Source organism: Oncorhynchus mykiss, chromosome 16 (genome assembly GCF_057628025.1).
Source record: "Oncorhynchus mykiss isolate SJ-2025 chromosome 16, ASM5762802v1, whole genome shotgun sequence".
In the NCBI taxonomy this organism is placed as follows: domain Eukaryota; kingdom Metazoa; phylum Chordata; class Actinopteri; order Salmoniformes; family Salmonidae; genus Oncorhynchus; species Oncorhynchus mykiss.
This window is the reverse complement of record NC_143037.1, coordinates 41,257,882-41,279,103: the sequence shown is the minus strand read 5'-3', so window position 1 is coordinate 41,279,103 and position 21,222 is coordinate 41,257,882. Positions and strand designations below refer to the sequence as shown.

Below are 21,222 nucleotides of genomic sequence, written 5' to 3'. Positions count from 1 at the left end.
GATTTTAAACCTAACCATAACCACACTGCTAATCTAATGCTAACCCAACCCTTAAATTAAGACTCAAAAGCACATTTTTATTTTTATGAATTTTTACGATATAGACAATTTTGCCTTTGTGATTTTGTAACGTGAACTAATGGAAGCAGGCACTCAGAGGGCAACAGCGGTGCGCAGAGAAGGTTGACTGAGTGAGGTGTATGATTCACACTGGGCTAACAGTAGTTAGCAAGAGCTCACTGAAAAGTTTGATACAAAATGTACTTTAACCAGCCAGCTACCAGACACGGAGACTGTACTGCAAGCATACAGGACAGACTATTTGACAGTATTGACAGATGAATTGGGATTTTTTTTTACAAGTTCAGAGCTAGCTAACGTAAGCTAGCTAGCGTTAGCTAGCTGCTAGCAAACAACACCTCACAGCCAGCGAATCGAATCAAGTGCTAATGGACACGTTTTGGTAACTTCACCGGTACACATTCTTTGGAAAAGCAAGCAACACCATTGAGAAAGGTAAGAATGGACTTACGGTTAGCTGCCATACTAGGCTAGCTAGTTAGCTATATTCACCAAGACAAGAACAAGAACAGTTCAATTTACTCACTAGCTTGTCTTCTGCCTCTGGTCTGTACTCGGGAACTATCAGACATTGTTTATTTAGGATGATTGCTTTCACGTCACTATAGTTAAGTCTATAGATTTCTTTCAATTCATGTTTGCATTTTCTGTCAATGTGATTTTTGAATGCATGTTTTGGGATATGGAATATGGATTCAATCAAATCTACCAGTCATGATTTAAACAATTCAGATTTAAACAAGTCTCATGATAAGCCTATATTGCTGACCTTATGAGCCTACTTGACATCAAAGCAACATTTGGTGTTGGAAGAGCCGGTATTGGGAAGAGGATTCATCAGAGATGTTTGTGATGCACTCACTCGTAAACACTTTTTTTGTGTGTCATGTATACTTATATTGTGCTATTTTCGACCCTGTCTGTGCCAATCAATGGTGCCAAGCCCTTTAGAGTGACTCACTCAAAGCACAGCAGCAGATTTTCTGAGAACAAGCATGACAGGTTATTAGCTAGGTGACAAGTCTGAACGAGTGTTTGAACAGTAATTTCCTACAGTTTTTGTCTACTAGACTTGTTCTATTGAGTAAGCCTAGAATTGGTATTAAAGGAAACATTTGTTGTCTCTTCACAGAGTCAAAGAAAAGGGAATGTTTTGACAAGTGTGGCACTCAGGTTGGTTTTGCTGAAACCTCAGACTGTTACTACCATGGTTACCCCATTGCTATTCAGTCTGAAAGAAGTTTGCCAAAAAAAAGTCTACAAGTCAATGTTGATTTACATTTTTAGTTAATTTTTTATTTCACCTTTATTTAACCAGGTAGTTTAGTTGAGAACAAGTTCTCATTTGCAACTGCAACCTGGCCAAGATCAAGCGTAGCAATTCGACACATACAACAACACAGAGTTACACATGGAATAAACAAAATATACAGTCAATAATACAGTAGAACAAAAGAAAACAAAAAGTCTATATACAGTGAGTGCAAATAGGTAGATAGCTGGGCTGTTTACAGATGGGCTATGTTCAGGTGCAGTGATCTGTAAGCTGCTCTGACAGCTGGTGCTTAAAGCTAGTGAGGGAGATGTGAGTCTCCAGCTTCAGAGATTTTTGCAATTCGTTCCAGTCATGGGCAGCAGAGAACTGGAAGGAAAGACGACCAAAGGAGAAATTGGCTTTGGGGGTGACCAGTGAGATATACTTGCTGGAGCTCGTGCTACGAGTGGGTGCTGCTATGGTGACCAGTGAGCTGAGATAAGGCGGGGCTTTGCCTAGCAGAGACTTGTAGATAACCTGTAGCCAGTGGGTTTGGCGACGAGTATGAAGCGAGGGCCAACCAACGAGAGCGTACAGGTCGCAATGGTGGGTAGTGTATGGGGCTTTGGTGACAAAACGGATGGCACTGTGATAGACTGCATCCAGTTTGTTGAGTAGAGTGTTGGACGCTATTTTATACATGACATCACCGAAGTCGAGGATCGTTAGGATGGTCAGTTTTACCAGGGTATGTTTGGCAGCAGGAGTGAAGGATGCTTTGTTGCAATAAAGGAAGCCGATTCTAGATTTAATTTTGGACTGGAGATGCTTAATGTGAGTCTGGAAGGAGAGTTTACAGTCTAACCAGACACCCAGATATTTGTAGTTGTCCACATATTCTAAGTCAGAGCCGTCCAGAGTAGTGATGCTGGATGGGCGAGCAGGTGCGGGCAGTGATCGATTGAATAGCATGCATTTAGTTTTACTTGCGTTTAAAAGCAGTTGGAGGCCACGGAAGGAGAGTTGTATGGCATTGAAGCTCGCCTGGAGGGTAGTTAACACAGTGTCCAAGGAGGGGCCAGAAGTATTCAGAATGGTGTCGTCTGCGTAGAGGTGGATCAGAGAATCACCAGCAGCAAGAGCAAAATTATATTTACACATACTTTACTGGTTGTACATGCTGTTGGTCCTTTTGGCGGTAGGAAGTGGATATTGGGTATCCACAGGAAAGTCTTGTTTACTCTGATTTTTGCTGCTCCAGTAGGTTCTGTTGCTTGCATTTTCAATCTCCTGACACATGCATGTGATGCACAATATGTAAACAATAGCTGAATGTTACCAAAAGTAGAGGACCTAAGCAAGTTAATTCACAATCAGCTGTGAAATTTGCCAGCAGATAGTGTGGGGCAACATTTGGTCTGTGGTTCGGTTAGGCTCGGCCATATTGTGCAAGTGTTTGTCATGTATTGAAAAAAAGAAACCAGAATTTTTTATTTATTTTTTATTATCTGTTATCATGTTCAGTTAAGTTGACTGAGAATAGTTCTCATTTACAGCAACGACCTGGGGAATAGTTTGAGGAGAGGAGGGGGATGAATGAGCCAATCGTAAAAATACAAAAGATATACAGACTAGAGGTCGACCGATTATGATTTTTTTTTTTTTAAGCAGATACCGATTAATTGGCCAATTTTTTTATTTATTTTTTACATTTATTTGTAATAATGACAATTACAACAATACTGAATTAACACTTATTTTAACTTAATATAATACATCAATAAAATCAATTTATCCTCAAATTGGCCAAGATAAAGCAAAGCAGTTCGACACATACAACAACACAGAGTTACACATGGAGTAAAACAAACATACAGTCAATAATACAGTATAAACAAGTCTATATACGATGTGAGCAAATGAGGTGAGATAAGGGAGGTAAAGGCAAAAAAAGGCCATGGTGGCAAAGTAAATACAATATAGCAAGTAAAACACTGGAATGGTAGATTTGCAATGGAAGAATGTGCAAAGTAGAAATAAAAATAATGAATAATAAAAATAAATGTAAAAAATAAAATGAAACATGTTCAATTTGGTTTAAATAATGCAAAAACAAAGTGTTGGGGAAGAAAGTAAAAGTGCAATATGTGCATGTAAAAAAGGCTAACGTTTAAGTTCCTTGCTCAGAACATGAGAACATATGAAAGCTAGTGGTTCCTTTTAACAGTAGTCTTCATTATTCCCTGGTAAGAACTTTTAGGTTGTAGTTATTATAGGAATTATAGGACAATTTCTCTCTATACGATTTGTATTTCATATACCTTTGACTATTGGATGTTCTTATACCTTACAGTATTGCCAGTGTAACAGTATAGCTTCCGTCCCTCTCCTCGCCCCTCCCTACCTGGGCTCGAACCAGGAACACATCGACAACAGCCACCCTCGAAGCAGCGTTACCCATCGCTCCACAAAGCCGCGGCCCTTGCAGAGCAAGGGGAACAACACTTCCAAGTCTCAGAGCGAGTGACGTTTGAAACGCTATTAGCGCGCACCCCGCTAACTAGCTAGCCATTTCACATCGGTTACACCAGCCTAATCTCTGGAGTTGATAGGCTTGAAGTCATAAACAGCTCAATGCTTGAAGCACAGCGATGAGCTGCTGGCAAAACGCACAAAAGTGCTGTTTGAATGAATGCTAATGAGCCCGCTGGTGCCTACCATCCCTCAGTCAGACTGCTCTATCAAATCATAGACTTAATTATAACATAATAACACACAGAAATACGAGCCGTAGGTCATTAATATGGTCGGATCCGGGAACTATCATCTCGAAAACAAGACGTTTATTCTTTCAGTGAAATACGGGACCATCTGTATTTTATCTAACGGGTGGCATCCATAAATCTAAATATTCCTGTTACATTGCACAACCTTCAATGTTATGTCATAATTCTGGCAAATTAGTCAGTCCAAACTGTTGCATATACACTGACTCTGCGTGCAATGAACGCAAGAGAAGTGACACAATTTCACCTGGTTAATATTCCTTGCTATCCTGGATTTCTTTTAGAAAGATATGCAGGTTTAAAAATATATATACTTCTGTGTATTGATTTTAAGAAAAGCATTGATGTTTAGGTACAGTCGTGCAACGGATTGTGCTTTTTTTGCAAATGCGCTTTTGTTAAATCATCCCCCGTTTGGTGAAGTTGGCTGTCTTTGTTAGGAAGAAATAGTCTTCACAGAGTTTGCAACGAGCCAGGTTAGCAGGCAATATTAACTAAATATACAGGTTTAAAAATATATACTTGTGTATTGATTTTAAGAAAGGCATTGATGTTTATGTTTAGGTACACATTGGAGCATGACAGTCCTTTTTTGCGAATACGCACCGCATCGATTACATGCAACGCAGGACACGCTAGATAACTACACATGGTTGATGATATTACTAGTTTAACTAGTGTTTGTGATTGATTGTTTTTTATAAGATACGTTTAATGCTAGCTAGCAACTTACCTTGGCTTCTTACTGCATTTGCGTAACAGGCAGTCTCCTCGTGGAGTGCAATGTAATCAGGTGGTTAGAGCATTGGACTAGTTAACTGTAAGGTTGCAAGATTGAATCCCTGAGCTGACAAGGTAAAAATCTGTCTTTCTGCCCCTGAACAAGGTAGTTAACCCACCATTCATCTAGGCCGTCATTGAAAATAAGAATGTGTTCTTAACTGACTTGCCTAGTTAAAATAAGGATAAATAAAGGTGTAAAAAAAAAAACAATAACAATTTCCGATTGTTATGAAAACTTGCAATTAATCGGTTAATCCGATTAATCGGTCGACCTCTAATACACAATATCGGGTAAAGTACGTTGAAATTAAGTTTGTTCAACATTCTGACTTGTAATGGGACTGTTTGGGAATGCTGAGCCTACATGTTAGAGACGAGAGTGTACGTATTTTACTCTTGGATTCTTAAAGAGGCTAAGGTTGGTTATGAGACTGTTTGATTGCTGCACTAGCAGAGACATTTGAGCTCACTCTTGCTCTCTCACCCTCTCTCTAATCCTACAACAAAGAACCCCAATAACTAGGTCATGTTCATTAGGCACCAAAACAGAAGAAAACAGTCTGAAACAGGGAGGGCATACCAGGACTTGTCCAATAAGTATTGCACATTTTCTGTTTCAAATGTTTAGCTACAGTTTGCCATAATAACTCTACCTGGGTTTCCTTTTGATATGAACCTAGTGATCCATTCAGTCATATGTCAAGTATATAGAGACGCAGATAAGTCTTTAAATGTTGTTGCATAATTACGCTGTTCCTTACCTTAACAGGGGAGACCATGTCAGCAACATCATGACAGACAGGGAAGAGGCGCTTTAGCACCCTGACCACAAGGTAAGGAGCCATGGATGTGTTACAGCAGCTACCTTCCCCTGAGCACCTTGAACAGGTGAATGGGGAGACTAGGACAGGCCCGCAGCCCCTATGTGGCCCAAACTCTCCACATCCCCTGGACACGGCAGCTGATGATATATGGACTGCAAGGGAGGTGGAGGCAGTGGCCCCTGACTTTGGAGGGTTGACGGACCTGCAGGAGCTGGGGGTTGAGGAGGGTGAAGGCAGTGGGGTGGAGAGGCCGAGGTCCCCCATCTCGAGGGTATCATGGAATGGGACTGGCAGTCAACAGAATGGAGAGAATGGAGGATGGGAAGAGGAGGGACTGGAGAAGGACAAGACTAGCTACAGCAGACAAGACAGTCCTGCTGCTGATAACAACTATACAGGTAAAAGAGAGTAAATTAAGTACATGTCATTGGTTATATTTGAAATAATACGCTAAGTGGGATGTGATATGCTTCACTGTAATATTTTGGACTTATCGTGAATACATCAGCAGACCAGAGCATATGGGTATGGCCTGGTCCCAGATCAGTTTGAGCTGGTAATAAGAGTCTCTCGTACGACAATCAGATGGGTGTTGTCTCTCTGTGTGCCAGACCTGTCTCACACGTCGTCTCCCTCGCTGTCGGAGCAGCTGCGTCTGGGACGGGATGAGGCCACAGTCCCTGGTATCAACGTGGAGTGTAGGATCTGTGCTGACAAAGCTTCAGGGTTCCACTACGGTGTGCATGCCTGCGAGGGCTGCAAGGTGAGAGATTTCACAAGTCTACCAATGGGGCTTAATAATCAGAAAACAATTGTGCTTAATGTTCTTAGGTCTTAAATCCTGGAGGTTTTGTCATGGCTGCTAACAGCCTCAACCTGACCTGAGCTTAGCTTGAGTTTAGTTTGTGTCCTATGTTGCAGCATTCCAGTCCGGTAGCCCTTTCCTGCAGTCAAATGACCAAGTGGCCTCATGGGTGGAATGTTATTAATATCTTTTTTTTAAACATTATTTTAAATAACCCGTCAATCCGGTCTTTCAATGTCCCAACAGTTTTGTTTTATTTCAGTTTTCTGTGCTGTATATAAAGTGTAATATTGGGATGCAAACTTAATATTGAATACATTTCAACTATACAGTGGGGCAAAAAAGTATTTAGTCAGCCACCAATTGTGCAAGTTCTCCCACTTAAAAAGATGAGAATTTAAATTTTCATCATAGGTACACTTCAACTATGACAGACAAAATGAGAAAAAGATATCCAGAAAATCACATTGTAGGATTTTTAATGAATTTATTTGCAAATTATGGTGAAAAATAAGTATTTGGTCAATAACAAAAGCTTATCTCAATACTTTGTTATATACCCTTTGTTGGCAATGACAGAGGTCAAACGTTTTCTGTAAGTCTTCACAAGGTTTTCACACACTGTTGCTGGTATTTTGGCCCATTCCTCCATGCAGATCTCCTCTAGAGCAGTGATGTTTTGGGGCTGTTGCTGGGCAACACGGACTTTCAACTCCCTTCAAAGATTTTCTATGTGGTTGAGATCTGGAGACTGGCTAGGCCACTCCAGGACCTTGAAATGCTTCTTACGAAGCCACTCCTTCGTTGACCGGACGGTGTGTTTGGGATCATTGTCATGCTGAAAGACCCAGCCACGTTTCATCTTCAATGCCCTTACTGATGGAAGGGGGTTTTCACTCAAAATCTCACGATACATGGCCCCATTCATTCTTTCCTTTACACGGATCAGTCGTTCTGGTCCCTTTGCAGAAAAACAGCCCCAAAGCATGATGTTTCCACCCCCATGCTTCACAGTAGGTATGGTGTTCTTTGGATGCAACTCAGCATTCTTTGTCCTCCAAACACGACGAGTTGAGTTTTTACCAAAAAGTAATATTTTGGTTTCATCTGACCATATGACATTCTCCCAATCTTCTTCTGGATCATCCAAATGCTCTCCAGCAAACTTCAGACGGGCCTGGACATGTACTGGCTTAAGCAGGGGGACACATCTGGCACTGCAGGATTTGAGTCCCTGGGGGCGTAGTGTGTTACTGATGGTAGGCTTTGTTACTTTGATCCCAGCTCTCTGCAGGTCATTCACTAGGTCCCCCCATGTGGTTCTGGGATTTTTGCTCACCGTTCTTGTGATCATTTTGACCCCACGGGGTGAGATCTTGCGTGGAGCCCCAGATCGAGGGAGATTATCAGTGGTCTTGTATGTCTTCCATTTCCTAATAATTGCTCCCACAGTTGATTTCTTCAAACCAAGCTGCTTACCTATTGCAGATTCAGTCTTCCCAGCCTGGTGCAGGTCTACAATGTTGTTTCTTGTGTCCTTTGACAGCTCTTTGGTCTTGGCCATAGTGGAGTTTGGAGTGTGACTGTTTGAGGTTGTGGACAGGTGTCTTTTATACTGATAACAAGTTCAAACAGGTGCCGTTAATACAGGTAACGAGTGGAGGACAGAGGAGCCTCTTAAAGAAGAAGTTACAGGTCTGTGAGAGCCAGAAATCTTGCTTGTTTGTAGGTGACCAAATACTTATTTTCCACCATAATTTGCAAATAAATTCATTAAAAATCCTATAATGTGATTTTCTGGATTTTTTTCCTCATTTCGTCAGTCATAGTTGAAGTGTATCTATGATGAAAATGACAGGCCTCTTTCATCTTTTTAAGTGGGAGAACTTGCACAATTGGTGGCTGACTAAATACTGTTTTGCCCCACTGTATACTTTTATTTCAAAGTAGATTTGTTTGACTACCACTCTGTGTGACCCTAATTTAGCCCACTGCAGTAAAATGTTATAAACCTGCAACTCAAGTTCAATGGCCATAATGTGTGACTTGTGGTGAATGCAGTGTTATATCTGTCTTTCCTGTAATGCCTTCAATTGTAAATAAACTGAACTCGCTTGCTCCCTCTCCCCTGTGCGTGTCAATTGGTCTAGGGCTTCTTCCGGCGGACCATTCGGATGAAGCTGGAGTACGAGCGCTGTGAGAGAGCCTGTAAGATCCTGAAAAAGAACCGTAATAAGTGCCAGTACTGCCGCTTCCAGAAGTGCCTGGCCCTGGGCATGTCCCATGACGGTGAGAGGAGACCGTTAATGGGTCTTTCAGGGTCTGGAAATACTTGATCCTTTTACAGATTAAGGGCCAGTATCGCAGACGCAGATAAAGCCCTGGACTGAATGGAGGATCTTAATCTGTGTTTTGAAAACTGTCCCTAAGAACTACTGATAATGTGTTTCAATATTAACAATATTAATTTATGAAACTCTTGAACCTCATTTGGTGGGGCTATACAGTGCATTTGAAAAGTACAACCTTATTCTAAAATATATAAATATTTTTAATACACCATAATGACAAAGAAAAACATGTTTTTTGAAATGTATTAAAAATAAAAACTGATATCACATTTACATAGTATTCAGACCCTTTACTCAGTACTTTGTTGAAGCAACTTTGGCAGCGATTAGCCTCGAGTGTTCTTGGGTATGATGCTACAAGCTAGGCACACCAGCATTTGGGGAGGTTTTCCCATTCTCTGCAGATCCTCAAGTTTTGTCAGGTTGGATGGGGAGCTTCAGAGCACAGCTATTTTTATGTCTCTCTAGAGATGATTGATCGGGTTTAAGTCCGGCCTCTGGCTGGGCTACTCAAGGACATTCAGAGACTTGTCCCGAACCCACTCCTGCGTTGTTTTGGCTGTGTGCTTAGGGTCGTTGTCCTTTTGGAAGGTGAACCTTCACCTCCAGTCTGAGGTCCTCAGCGCGCTGGAGCAGGTTTTCATCAATTATTTATTTTACTTTGCTACATTAATCTCTCCCTCGATCCTGACTAGTCTCCCAGTCCCTGCCGCTAAAAAACATCCCCACAGCATGATGTTGCCACCACCATGCTTCACCGTAGGGATGGTCCCAGGTTTCTAACAGATGTGATGCTTGGCATTCTGTTCAGTCTTGATTTTATATGACCAAAGAATCTTGTTACTCATGGTCTGAGAGTCCTTTAGGTACCTTTTGGCTAACTCCAAGCTGGCTGTCATTTGCCTTCTACCGAGGAGTGGCTTCCGTCTGACCACTCTACCATAAAGGCCTGATTGGTGATGGTTGTTCTTCTGGAAGGTTCTCCCATCTCCACAGAGGAACTGTCAGAGTAACCACCGGGTTCTTGGTCACCTCCCTGACTAAGGCCCTTCTCCCCTGATTGCTCAGTTTGGCCGGGCGTCCAGCTCTAGGAAGAGTGTCGGTAGTTCCAAACTTCTTCCATTTAAGAATGATGGAGGCCACTGTGTTCTTGGTGACCTTCAATGCTGCAGAAATGTTTTTGTACCCTTCCCCAGATCTGTGCTTCGACACAATCCTGTGTCGGAGCTCTACGGACAACTCCTTTGACCTCATGGCTTGGTTTTTGTGCTGACATGCACTGTCAACTATGGGACCTTTTATATAGACAGGTGTGTGCCTTTTCCAAATCATGTCCAATCAATTAAATTTACCACAGGTGGACGCCAATCAATTTGTAGAAACATCTCAAGGATGATCAATGGAAACAAGATGCACCTGAACTCTTATTTAGAGTCTCATAGCAAAGGGTCTGAATACTTATGCCAATAAGGTATTTCAATTTTTATTTTTTACAGATATTTTTTTACATATTTCTAAAAACCTGTTTTTGCTTTGTCATTATGGGGTATTGTGTGTAGATTGATGAGGAAAACAATACATTTAATTTTAGAATAACAAAATGTGGGAAAAGTCAAGGGGTCTGAATACTTTCCAAATGCACTGTACAGCTTTCGATGCTAATGCTACTGTCTACCCAGTGATCTAATATGGCTGTATGCATGATGCTAAACTGTCTGTTTCACCTTCAATGCTAACACTACTCTGCCTGTTCGCCCGGCAGCGATCCGGTATGGGCGTATGCCGGGGGCTGAGAAGAAGAAGCTAGTGGCTGGCCTGCTAGCGGAGGAGCTGGACCCCCACCACCTTGGTGGCTCAGACCTCAAGACCCTGGCTAAACAGGTGTACCAAGCCTACCTGAAGAACCTCATTATGACCAAGAAGAAAGCCCGCAGCATCCTCACCGGCAAGACCAGCTGCACATCGGTACGCTCACTCTTATGTAAATATACACTGAGTGTGAACATTAGGAACACCTTCTCTTTCCGTTACAGACTGACCAGGTGAATGCTACGATGACTTATTGATGTCACCTGTTAAATCCACTTTAATTAGTGTAGATGAAGGGGAGGAGACAGGTTAAAGAATGATGTTTAAGCCTTGTGGCAATTGAGACATGGATTGTGTATGTGTGCTATTCAGATGGTGAATGGGCAAGACAAAATATCAAAGTGCCTTTGAACGAGGTGTGGTGGTAGGTGCCAGGCGCACCTGTTTGAGTGTGTCAAGAACTGCAACGTTGTTGGATTTTTCACGCTCAACAGTTTCCCGTGTGTATCAAGAATGGTTCCACCACCCAAAGGACATTAAGCCATCTTGACACAACTGTGGGAAGCATTGGAGTCAACATGGGCCAGTATCCCTGTGGAACGCTTTCGACACCTTGTAGAGTCCATGCTCAACATTTTGAGGCTGTTTTGAGGGCAAAAGGAGGGTGCAACTGAATATTAGGAAGGTGTAACTAATATTTTGTACACACAGTGTTGATGCCCTTGATAAAGATTAGCATAAAAGACTATAAAATAAATAATACAAATACTGAGCTATATTGTATGCTCCAAAACATTTGGAAATTAGTTTATTTTATACTAATACAATTGCTCAGTTTAAAAAATTAAAAAAAAAAAAGGTGGTTGTAAAAATTATTGGCGGGTGCCTATAATTTTGACCACCATCCTTTTTTTCACCTCCCCTGGCGAGGGTAATGACAGGATTTTTCTATAATGTTTTTATGAGATTGGAGAACACATTGCGAGAGATCTTAGACCATTCCTCCATACAGAATATTTCCAGGTCCTTGATATCCTTCGTCTGCACTTATGGACTGCCCTCTTCAATTCAAACAACAGGTTTTTAATGGGTCCAAAGTCCAAAGACTGAGATGGCCATTGCCAAATTATGATTTTGTGGTCAATTAATAATTTCTTTGTGGATTTTGATGTGTGCTTGGGGTTACTGTCTTGCTGGAAGATCCACTTCCAGCAAGCTCAGAGGGGTTGTTGTGTATGTTTATGGTCATAACTCACATCATTGGTTCAGCTTGGAAGGAGCACAGACAAAGGATATCAAGGATCTGGAAAGATTCTGTATGGAGGAATGGTCTAAGATCTCTCCCAATGTGTTCTCCAATCTCATAAAACATAATAGAAAAGGGCTCAGTGTCATTATCTTCACAAGGGTAGGGTGATAGAGTACTGAAAAATGGTGCCAATCATTTTAACCCTTATCTTTTGGGGTATTTTTATTTTTAGTATAAAATAATATATGCACGTAATGTAGCTGTATTTGTATTATTTATTTTATACAGTCTTTTTTGCTAATCTTTATCAACGGTGCCAATAATTTTGGACCTGACAGTGCATGGGTATTGGTTACACCTCCGGTTAAAACCTTTAGAACACACTCTCTGAGCTTGATTATGAGGAAGACTTTTCTGGTTGCACCAAGGTAGGATACGCCTTCCAAGCTGAACCAATGATGTTTATGGTCATAACGCACAACAACCCCTCTGAACTTGGATGAGGGGGAAGGCTTTTCTGGTTGCACCAATGTAGATGCATATAACTAGTAACCTCCTCATAGAAAGAAAGATTTAGTGGCTGATTATTTGTAGAGCTCTTTAGTTTTTAATTAGCCTCTTATCAATCTGTTTTTCGTAATGAGTTTTAACTTGTCATTAACAATTACATATAGTTCGTTTTTTAAAGAAAAGGAAGACCAGACTGTTAAAAGATGAATGCTTTCTCTTTCTCTCCCCCGGCAGCCATTTGTGATCCATGATGTGGACACCCTGTGGCAAGCAGAGAGTGGTCTAGTGTGGAACCAGTTAATCCCGGGAGCGCCCCTCACAAAGGAGATAGGGGTACACGTGTTTTACCGCTGTCAGTGCACCACGGTGGAGACGGTACGAGAGCTAACTGAGTTCGCCAAGAACATCCCAGGGTTTGTGGATCTCTTCCTCAACGACCAGGTATGGCATGGACCACAGTCTTCTCAACAGAGCTTGCTAACGCTTGTCTTTTTTTCTTTTTTTTTTTAAGGGGTGGATCAGCTTTAATATTGTGGATAGATTGTTGATTCCATCAATGTAATTGTCTGCATCATTTCCAATCCCCCATATATATATATATATATATATATATATATATATATATATATATATATATATATATATATATATATATATATATATATATATATATGCCTGAAGGTACCACTTTCATCTGTACAAACAATAGTACACAAGTATAAACACCATGAGACCACACAGCCGTCATGCCACTCAGGAAGGAGACGCGTTCTGTCTCCTAGAGATGAACATACTGTGGTGCGAAAAGTGCAAATCAAATCAACAACAGTGAAGGATCTTGTAGAGATGCTGGAGGAAACTGGTACAAAAGTGTATATATCCACAGTAAAACGAGTCCTATATCGACAAGCAAGGAAGAAGCCACTTCCAAAACCGCCATAAAAAATCTAGACTACGGTTTGCACCTGCACATGGGGACAAAGATTGTAATTTTTGGAGAGATGTCCTCTGGTCTGATGAAACGAAAATATAATTGTTTGGCCATAATGACCATCGTTATGTTTGGAGGAAAAAGGGGAGGCTTGCAAGCCGAAGAACACCATCCCAACCATGAAGTACGGGGTGGCAGCATCATGTTGTGGGGGTGCTTTGCTGCAGGAGGGACTGGTGCACTTCACAAAATAGATGGCATCATGAGGTAGGAAAATTATGTGGATATATTGAAGCAACATCTCAAGACATCAGTAAAAGCTTGGTCGCAAATGGGTCTTCCAAATGGACAATGACCCCAAGCATACTTTGAAAGTTGTGGCAAAATGGCTTCAGGACAACAAAGTCAAGGTATTGGAGTGGCCGTCACAAACCCTGACCTCAAACCTGTAGAAAATGTGTGGGCAGAACTGAAAAAGCATGTGCGAGCAAGGAGGCCTTCAAACCTGACGCAGTTACACCAGCTCTGTCAGGAGGAATGGGCCAAAATTCACCCAACTTATTGTGGGAGGCTTGTGGAAGGCTACTCGAAACATTTGACCCAAGTTAAACCATTTAAAGGCAATGCTACCAAATACTCATTGAGTGTATGTAAACTTCCGACCCACTGGGAATGTGCTGAAAGAAATAAAAGCTGACATAAGTCATTCTCTCTACTATTATTCTGACATTTCACATTCTCAAAATAAAGTGGTGTTCCTAACTGACCCAAGGCGGGGAATTTTTACTAGGATTAAATGTCAGGAATTGTGAAAAACTGAGTTTAAATGTATTTGTGTAAGGTGTATGTAAACATCCGATTTCAACTGTACATACATACAAATTATGCTTTACAGCGAAAACAATATAAGTGTTTGTGTAAGTTTATCGATATACTAACAAAACATGTACACCTAGCGGCAGGTAACTTGGTCACGAAAATCAGAAAAGCAATCAAATGAATCGTTTACCTTTGATGATCTTCAGATGTTTTCACTCACGAGTCTCCCAGTTAGACAGCAAATGTTCCTTTTGTTCCATAAATATATTTTTTATATCCAAATACCTCCGTTAGTTTGATGCGTTATGCCCAGGAATCCACCGGAAATAGCGGTCACGACAACGCAGACAAAAATTCCAAATAATATCCATAATATCAACAGAAACATGGCAAACGTTTTTTATAATCAATCCTCAAGGTGTTTTTCAAATATCTATTTGATAATATATCAACCGGGACAGTTGGCTTTTCACTAGGACCGGGAGGAAAAATGGCTACCTCTCTGTTTTGCGCAAAAATTGGTTGCAAGAATATTGTATCATTTAAATGGGAAAATTTGAAGTTTTGAATCCGGCGTTGTTTTGCGTTATCAATTCAAAAACCATGTGCCATGGAATCTGTACATCACAAATCTCTTCCCAACTATTTTGCAATTTATTTGGCACAGCTGTCAATTTTTTGGTCCTTAAATGAAATTGATGTGACAAATAAACATATACAATTTTCTTTAACCATTTATGGTCTTTAATGCAGGGCTGACAGACAAGTTCCTTACTTTTTCCCCCTTCCATTTGCCTCTTCCATTTTTATGCGATTAGTTGGTTGTAATTTTGGGTAGAGCAGACATTTCCATATTTCTGTGTTAGCTGCACGTGTGACAACTCCACCAGTCCTATTTATGATATAATTTACAAAAATTATACCTTTTTTTGAGATCATTTATTTACTTTGGGATTTGTATACCGAGTATGTCCACATCCCTGTCAGACTGTTTTATTGGTAAACTACACAGTAATGTAGAAGCTGATTTTTTTTACTTTTTTTTTTAGTAACCCAATACGTAATATTTACTTATCATAATTTGGTTTTAATCCAGAGAAATTAGCAGAAGTATCCAGATCCTCTATGAGGCTGTGGAGGGATCCAAATTGTGGATTTGAAAGAAAACAACATGAATCATCAACGTACAATGACACCTTTGTTTTTAAGCCTCGGATTTCTAATCCCTTAATATTATTGTTGGATCTAAATTTGACAGCTAAATTCGATGGCAATAATAAATAGATATGCCGATAGTGGACAACCTTGTTTTACTCCTCTTGGCAGTTTAAAACTTTCTGAGATGTAGCCATTATTTACTATTTTGTACCTAGGGTTATGAAACGTAACTTTAACACATTTTATAAGAGATTCTCCAAAATTGAAATATTATAGGCATTTATATATAAACTCCAGTCATACTTTATCAAAAGCCTTTTCAAAATCAGCTATGAAACCAGTTCTGGTTTCCCTGATATTTCATGTGTTTCCAGCACTTGTCTTATCTCCAATGTATTGTCCATGTAAAAAACCTGTCTGACTAGAATGAATAATATCTGACAAAACCTTTTTTAATTCTCTGCGCCAAGCATTTAGCTAAACATTTTGCATCACAACTCTGAAGTGTAAGAGGCCTCCAATTTTTTAAATGGACTGGATCTTTATATATACAATTTGGATCCTGTTATAGTAATAATGAAATCAGACCTTCTTGTTGTGTGTCTGATAATATACCGTTTATATAGGAGTTGTTAAAACATGCTAATAATGGTCCTCTGAGTATATCTGGTCCTCTGGAGTTTTCCCAGCCTTAAAGCTTTAATTGCATCAAGAAGTTCCTTCTCTAATTTGGCCTTCAAATGAGTCTTTCTGTACAGATGTTCATTTTAAATTATTAATTGGGGAAAAAATATTATAATTAGCTTCGGTTAGTGGAGATGGAGGATACTGAAATGAAAACATTTTTGAAGTACTTCCTCTTTCAAAATATCATTCGGTGAATCATGCGTGACTCCACTTGTAAGAAGTTTCAATTAAAAAAAATGGTAGTATTTCTATGTTGATTTTTTTAAAATATAATTTGGTGCATTTTTTCCCCCATATTCTATCCAGTTCGCTCTATTTTTATAATATATTACACTGGATCTTTCTTGAATAAGTTCCTCCAGTTCTTTTTGTTTTTCCTCATTTACTCTGTGCCTCTACAGTTTTTTATTGCTATCTACCTGTACTGTTAGTCCTTCAATTACCTTTGTTAATATGGACTCTTGATCTAAATTGCTTTTGTTGTATAGATGAGTACTGAATTGCATGGCCTCTAAAGGCATATTTTAAAAGTGTCCCATACAAAAAGGGGATATGTTGTACCTATGTTATGTTGGGGGGAAAAACTAAAAAAAAGCAACCTTGTCTTTTCACTTATTGATTGTCAACTTAATTTCTTGTCACTCAGTGAAATGTACTGACAGTAATGTAGAAATATCTCCCATAGTTATACGATGAAATCCTCATGCATTTTCTTTTGTCAATTGTTCAAACTGCTGTTAATGGCACTTTTACTTTGGTGTAGAATTCATTTTCTCCCCTATTTACCTGCCTGCTTCCATCAGGTGACACTACTGAAGTATGGCGTCCACGAGGCCATCTTCGCCATGCTGCCCTCCCTCATGAACAAAGATGGCCTCCTGGTGGCCAACGGGAAGGGCTTTGTGACCCGGGAGTTCCTGAGGAGCCTCCGTAAACCCTTCAGTGAGATCATGGAGCCCAAGTTTGAGTTTGCTGTGAAGTTCAATGCTCTGGAGCTGGATGACAGTGACCTGGCTCTGTTTGTGGCCATTATCATCCTGTGTGGAGGTATGGTATACTTTTGTACTAGTAGTATCACAGTAACTCTGACATTAGTACTGTTCTCCCCAAATAACCCTGGCTCTAATGTTGTTCGTAGCCGCTATTATCCTGTCTGGAGTTGAGGGGGAGCTCTTTCTCATTCATCTTTCCCTCGATTCCTGGTATCCTCTCTCCTCACCTCTTTCGCAAAACACATTGGAGAATAAGATATGGTCCAATATGGTTGAGAAGGTGAGGAGATAGGATGCGTGGAGTCACGGAAAGCTTTTAGTGAGGTTGTGCTGTGAGTTGGCAGCTCTGTTGTGCTGTGAGTTGGCAGCTCTGTCACGTCTGTGGTCTACCCATCTAACTATTCTCGATCTATCTGCAGACCGCCCAGGTCTAATGAACGTGAAGCAGGTCGAACAGAGTCAGGACGGTATTCTCCAGGCCTTGGACCAGCACCTGCAGGCCAACCACCAGGACTCCCTCTACCTCTTCCCCAAGCTGCTGAACAAGATGGCCGACCTCAGACAGCTTGTCACAGAGAACGCCCTGCTGGTGCAGAAGATCAAGAAGACAGAGTCGGAGACCTCTCTGCACCCTCTACTACAGGAGATCTATAAGGACATGTACTGACGGGACTAAACCAGACTGAACATGTACTGACTGGGCTAAACCAGACTGAACTGAACTGGACTGGGACTTCTGCTAGGGCAGGATTTCTACAAGGACATGTACTCGTCTCCTCAAAAGTAGTGCACAACATAGGGAATAGGTTGTCATTTCGGACACACCCCTAGTCTGAGACCTCATTGCTCCCGCTACTGCAGGAGCTCAACAAGAACATGACTGGACACAGTGGCCTAAACCGGACTAACTCGGACTAGACTTTGTTGCATCTGCTCCTACAGGAATTGGACTAAACCAGATTTAACAGGATCGGACCGTACCTTGCTGCACTCTCTACTGTAGGAGATCTATAAAGACATTCATGTACTAGTCCTCCTCATAAGCAAAGCCACACTGTTCAATTCAATACTTTATTGTCCCCTTAGAGCAAACCCTGACTTAGCAAATAGTGTCCCCTTAGAGCAAATACTGACTGTAGTTGACAGCAATAGGTTTACATAATGATGTTATGTATATATTAATGTACAATACCAATCAAATGTTTGGACACACCTACTCATTCCAGGGTTTTTCTTTATTTTTACTATTTTCTATATTGTAGAATAATAGTTTAGACATCAAAACTATGAAATAACACACATGGAATCATGTAGTAACCAAAAAAGTGTTAATCAAATCAAAATATGTTTTAAATTTGAGATTCTTCAAAGTAGCCACCCTTTGACAGCGTTGCACACTCTTGGCATTCTCTCAAACAGCTTCATGAGGGAGTCACCTGGAATACATTGCAATTAACAGGCGTGCCTTGTTAAAAGTTAATTTGTGGAAATTCTTTCCTTAATGCGTTTTAGCTAATCAGTTGTGTTGTGACAAAGTAGGAGTGGCAAGAACAGCCATCATCAAGTGCTATGATGAAACTGGTTCTCATGAGGACCGCCACAGGAAAGGAAGACCCAGAGTTACCTCTGCTGCAGAGGAGAAGTTCATTAGAGTTAACTGCACCTCAGATTGCAGAGCAAATAAATGCTTTACAGAGTTCAAGTAACAGACACATCTCAACATCAACTGTTCAGAGGAGACTGCGTGAATCAGGCCTTCATGGCTGAATTGCTGCAAAGAAACCACTACTAAAGGATACCAATAAGAAGAATATACTTTCTTGGGGCAAGAACACGAGCAATGGACATTAGACCGGTGGAAATCTGTCCTTTTGGTTCCAAACGCCATGTCTTTGTGAGATGGTTCCAACCGTGAAGCATGGAGGAGGAGGTGTGAGGGTGCTTTGCTGGTGACGCTCAGTGATTTATTTAGAATTCAGGGCCCACTTAACCAGCATGGCAACCGAAGCATTCTGCAGTGATACGCCATCCCATCTGGTTTGGGCTTAGTGGGACTATCATTTGTTTTCAACAGGACAATGACCCAAAACACACCTCCAGGCTGTGTAAGGGCTATTTGACCTAGAAGGAGAGTGATGGAGTGCTGCATCAGATGACCTGGCCTCCACAGTCCCCCGACCTCAACCAAATTGAGATGGTTTGGGATGAGATGGATCGCAGAGTGTAGGAAAAGCAGCCAACAAGTGCACAGCATATGTGGAAACTCCTTCAAGACTGTTGGAAAAGCATTCCTCATGAAGCTGGTTGAGATAATGCCAAGAGTGCAAAGCTGTCATCATAGCAAACGGTGGCTACTTTGAAGAATATAAAATATTATTTGATTTATCGTTTCATACACTACACTTTTTTTGGTTACTACATGATTCCATGTGTTATTTCATAGTTTTGATATCTTCGCTATTATTCTACAATGTAGAAAATAGTACAATTAAAGAAAAACCCATGAATGAGTAGGTGCTGCTGTAGGGATTTCGCTAATGGAGGTAACACTAACACTAATGGAGGTACGCGACCAATTATGTAGACCTCTTCTTCCAGAGTAATGTTGTGAATGGGTACTACTACCCTAATTGAGTCTGTTGCCAAAACCTGGCAAACCTTTTTTTAACAGGTTTCACTTCACATTATGAGTAAAATGTTGTCGTCTCATGAATGCATTTGGAGGTTTTCTGTTAAGGAAATTGTTAATTCAGGTTACAAAGTATTTATAAGTTCTAAAGAGACTATATAGAAGTTGCTTAACAACATGGTGCAGGTCAAAAGGAAAACGGGATGGTGCAGGTCAAAAGGAAAACGGGATGGTGCAGGTCAAAAGGAAAACGGGATGGTGCAGGTCAAAAGGAAAACGGGATGGTGCAGGTCAAAAGGATAACGGGATGGTGCAGGTCAAAAGGAAAACGGGATGGTGCAGGTCAAAAGGAAAACGGGATGGTGCAGGTCAAAAGGAAAACGGGAAATGGATGTTAATCAATATGGATAGTGTTGGAGTTCGAAAAACTAGTTATTAACATAAACTTGAGCCTCTACCTTTCCTTGGTTATACTGTATTCAACTGAATATTGGTTAACATTTTCATACTTCTCTCAGAATTGTTTCATACACTACTGGTACTGTTAGCAGTAGAGCAATTATTTTAGGGAATTTAATTGTAGTTAGGGAATAAAAAAAAGTTAATGAATAATGTTCACCAGAATAATGGTGGTAATTTTGTTAGATTGTACAGATGTGTGCTCTTTGGTTTATCCAAGGTACCTAAGTGGTGAGTTGTAATGTTATAATATACCTGGGTACACAAATTAAAAATATATAGATAATTATGACAACTAATGACAAAGTCTTATGTAAGTTTTTAAGGCTGTCATCTTTCAGTGAGCATCGGTTATGGACAGGTACCACTGTGAAATGTGACTACCCCCAACATGTTTTCTAAAATACTGAAGTAATATTTTCTAGATGAGTTTGGCCTTTTACTTTGAGAGGTGTGATTCTGTATCTAATCTAGATGAATGGAGAACCAGCAAAGGACCAGTCCTTAAACCTTAGTGTATTACTTACATTACTGGTACATGTAATGTAGTGGTGCCTGCCTATCTTACCACGACTCAGGACAGACAACGTGGCTGCTTTGTGGATTAAAGATATGTCTGGCATAATACATTTGAATGATGAGAGATGAATATCAAGACCAAAATCACACATTTGAACTCTGCATCCACTCAGGACTATAATGTACAACACTGAACAAACTACTTTTTCAAGGATTTTATGTATTCTATCTACAATTTCATTATTGTTTCTAGGTCTGCACTCTCTGGGGTTGGAACTTTAATAAATGCAAAATAGCAAATAAAAAGTGTTTTATGTAAAGTTGTAGAACTCAACTACCTCATGAAATTGGTGACACCTATGAACGCTCTGCATATTGGAAGTACATTGTACATAAAGTGAGACTAAAATGTTTTCCAATTGCAGTATATGTAGCTAATGTATATAGTATGTATTCACAAATTTTCCCCCAAAAGTAAGTTTGTAAGTTTTATCAGTCTATTATATGGGAGTGTCCTTTTGTGAGGCCAAATTTTGTTAGAGGCACTTGAGATAGAATATTCTATTGTTCCCAAT

General features: G+C 40.4%; 1 protein-coding gene across 1 annotated transcript; it reads left to right on the top strand.

The window, feature by feature from the left end:
• Positions 1 to 20,967, top strand: ppardb (peroxisome proliferator-activated receptor delta b). The gene is made up of 8 exons (XM_021565774.3): positions 1 to 516; positions 5,675 to 6,127; positions 6,341 to 6,492; positions 8,685 to 8,823; positions 10,648 to 10,850; positions 12,688 to 12,894; positions 16,852 to 17,095; positions 17,460 to 20,967. The coding sequence occupies exons 2-8, from the start codon at positions 5,749 to 5,751 to the stop codon at positions 17,705 to 17,707; spliced, it is 1,572 nt and encodes a 523-aa protein (XP_021421449.2). The 5' UTR covers positions 1 to 516; positions 5,675 to 5,748; the 3' UTR covers positions 17,708 to 20,967.
• The last annotated feature ends 255 nt before the right edge of the window (positions 20,968 to 21,222 follow it).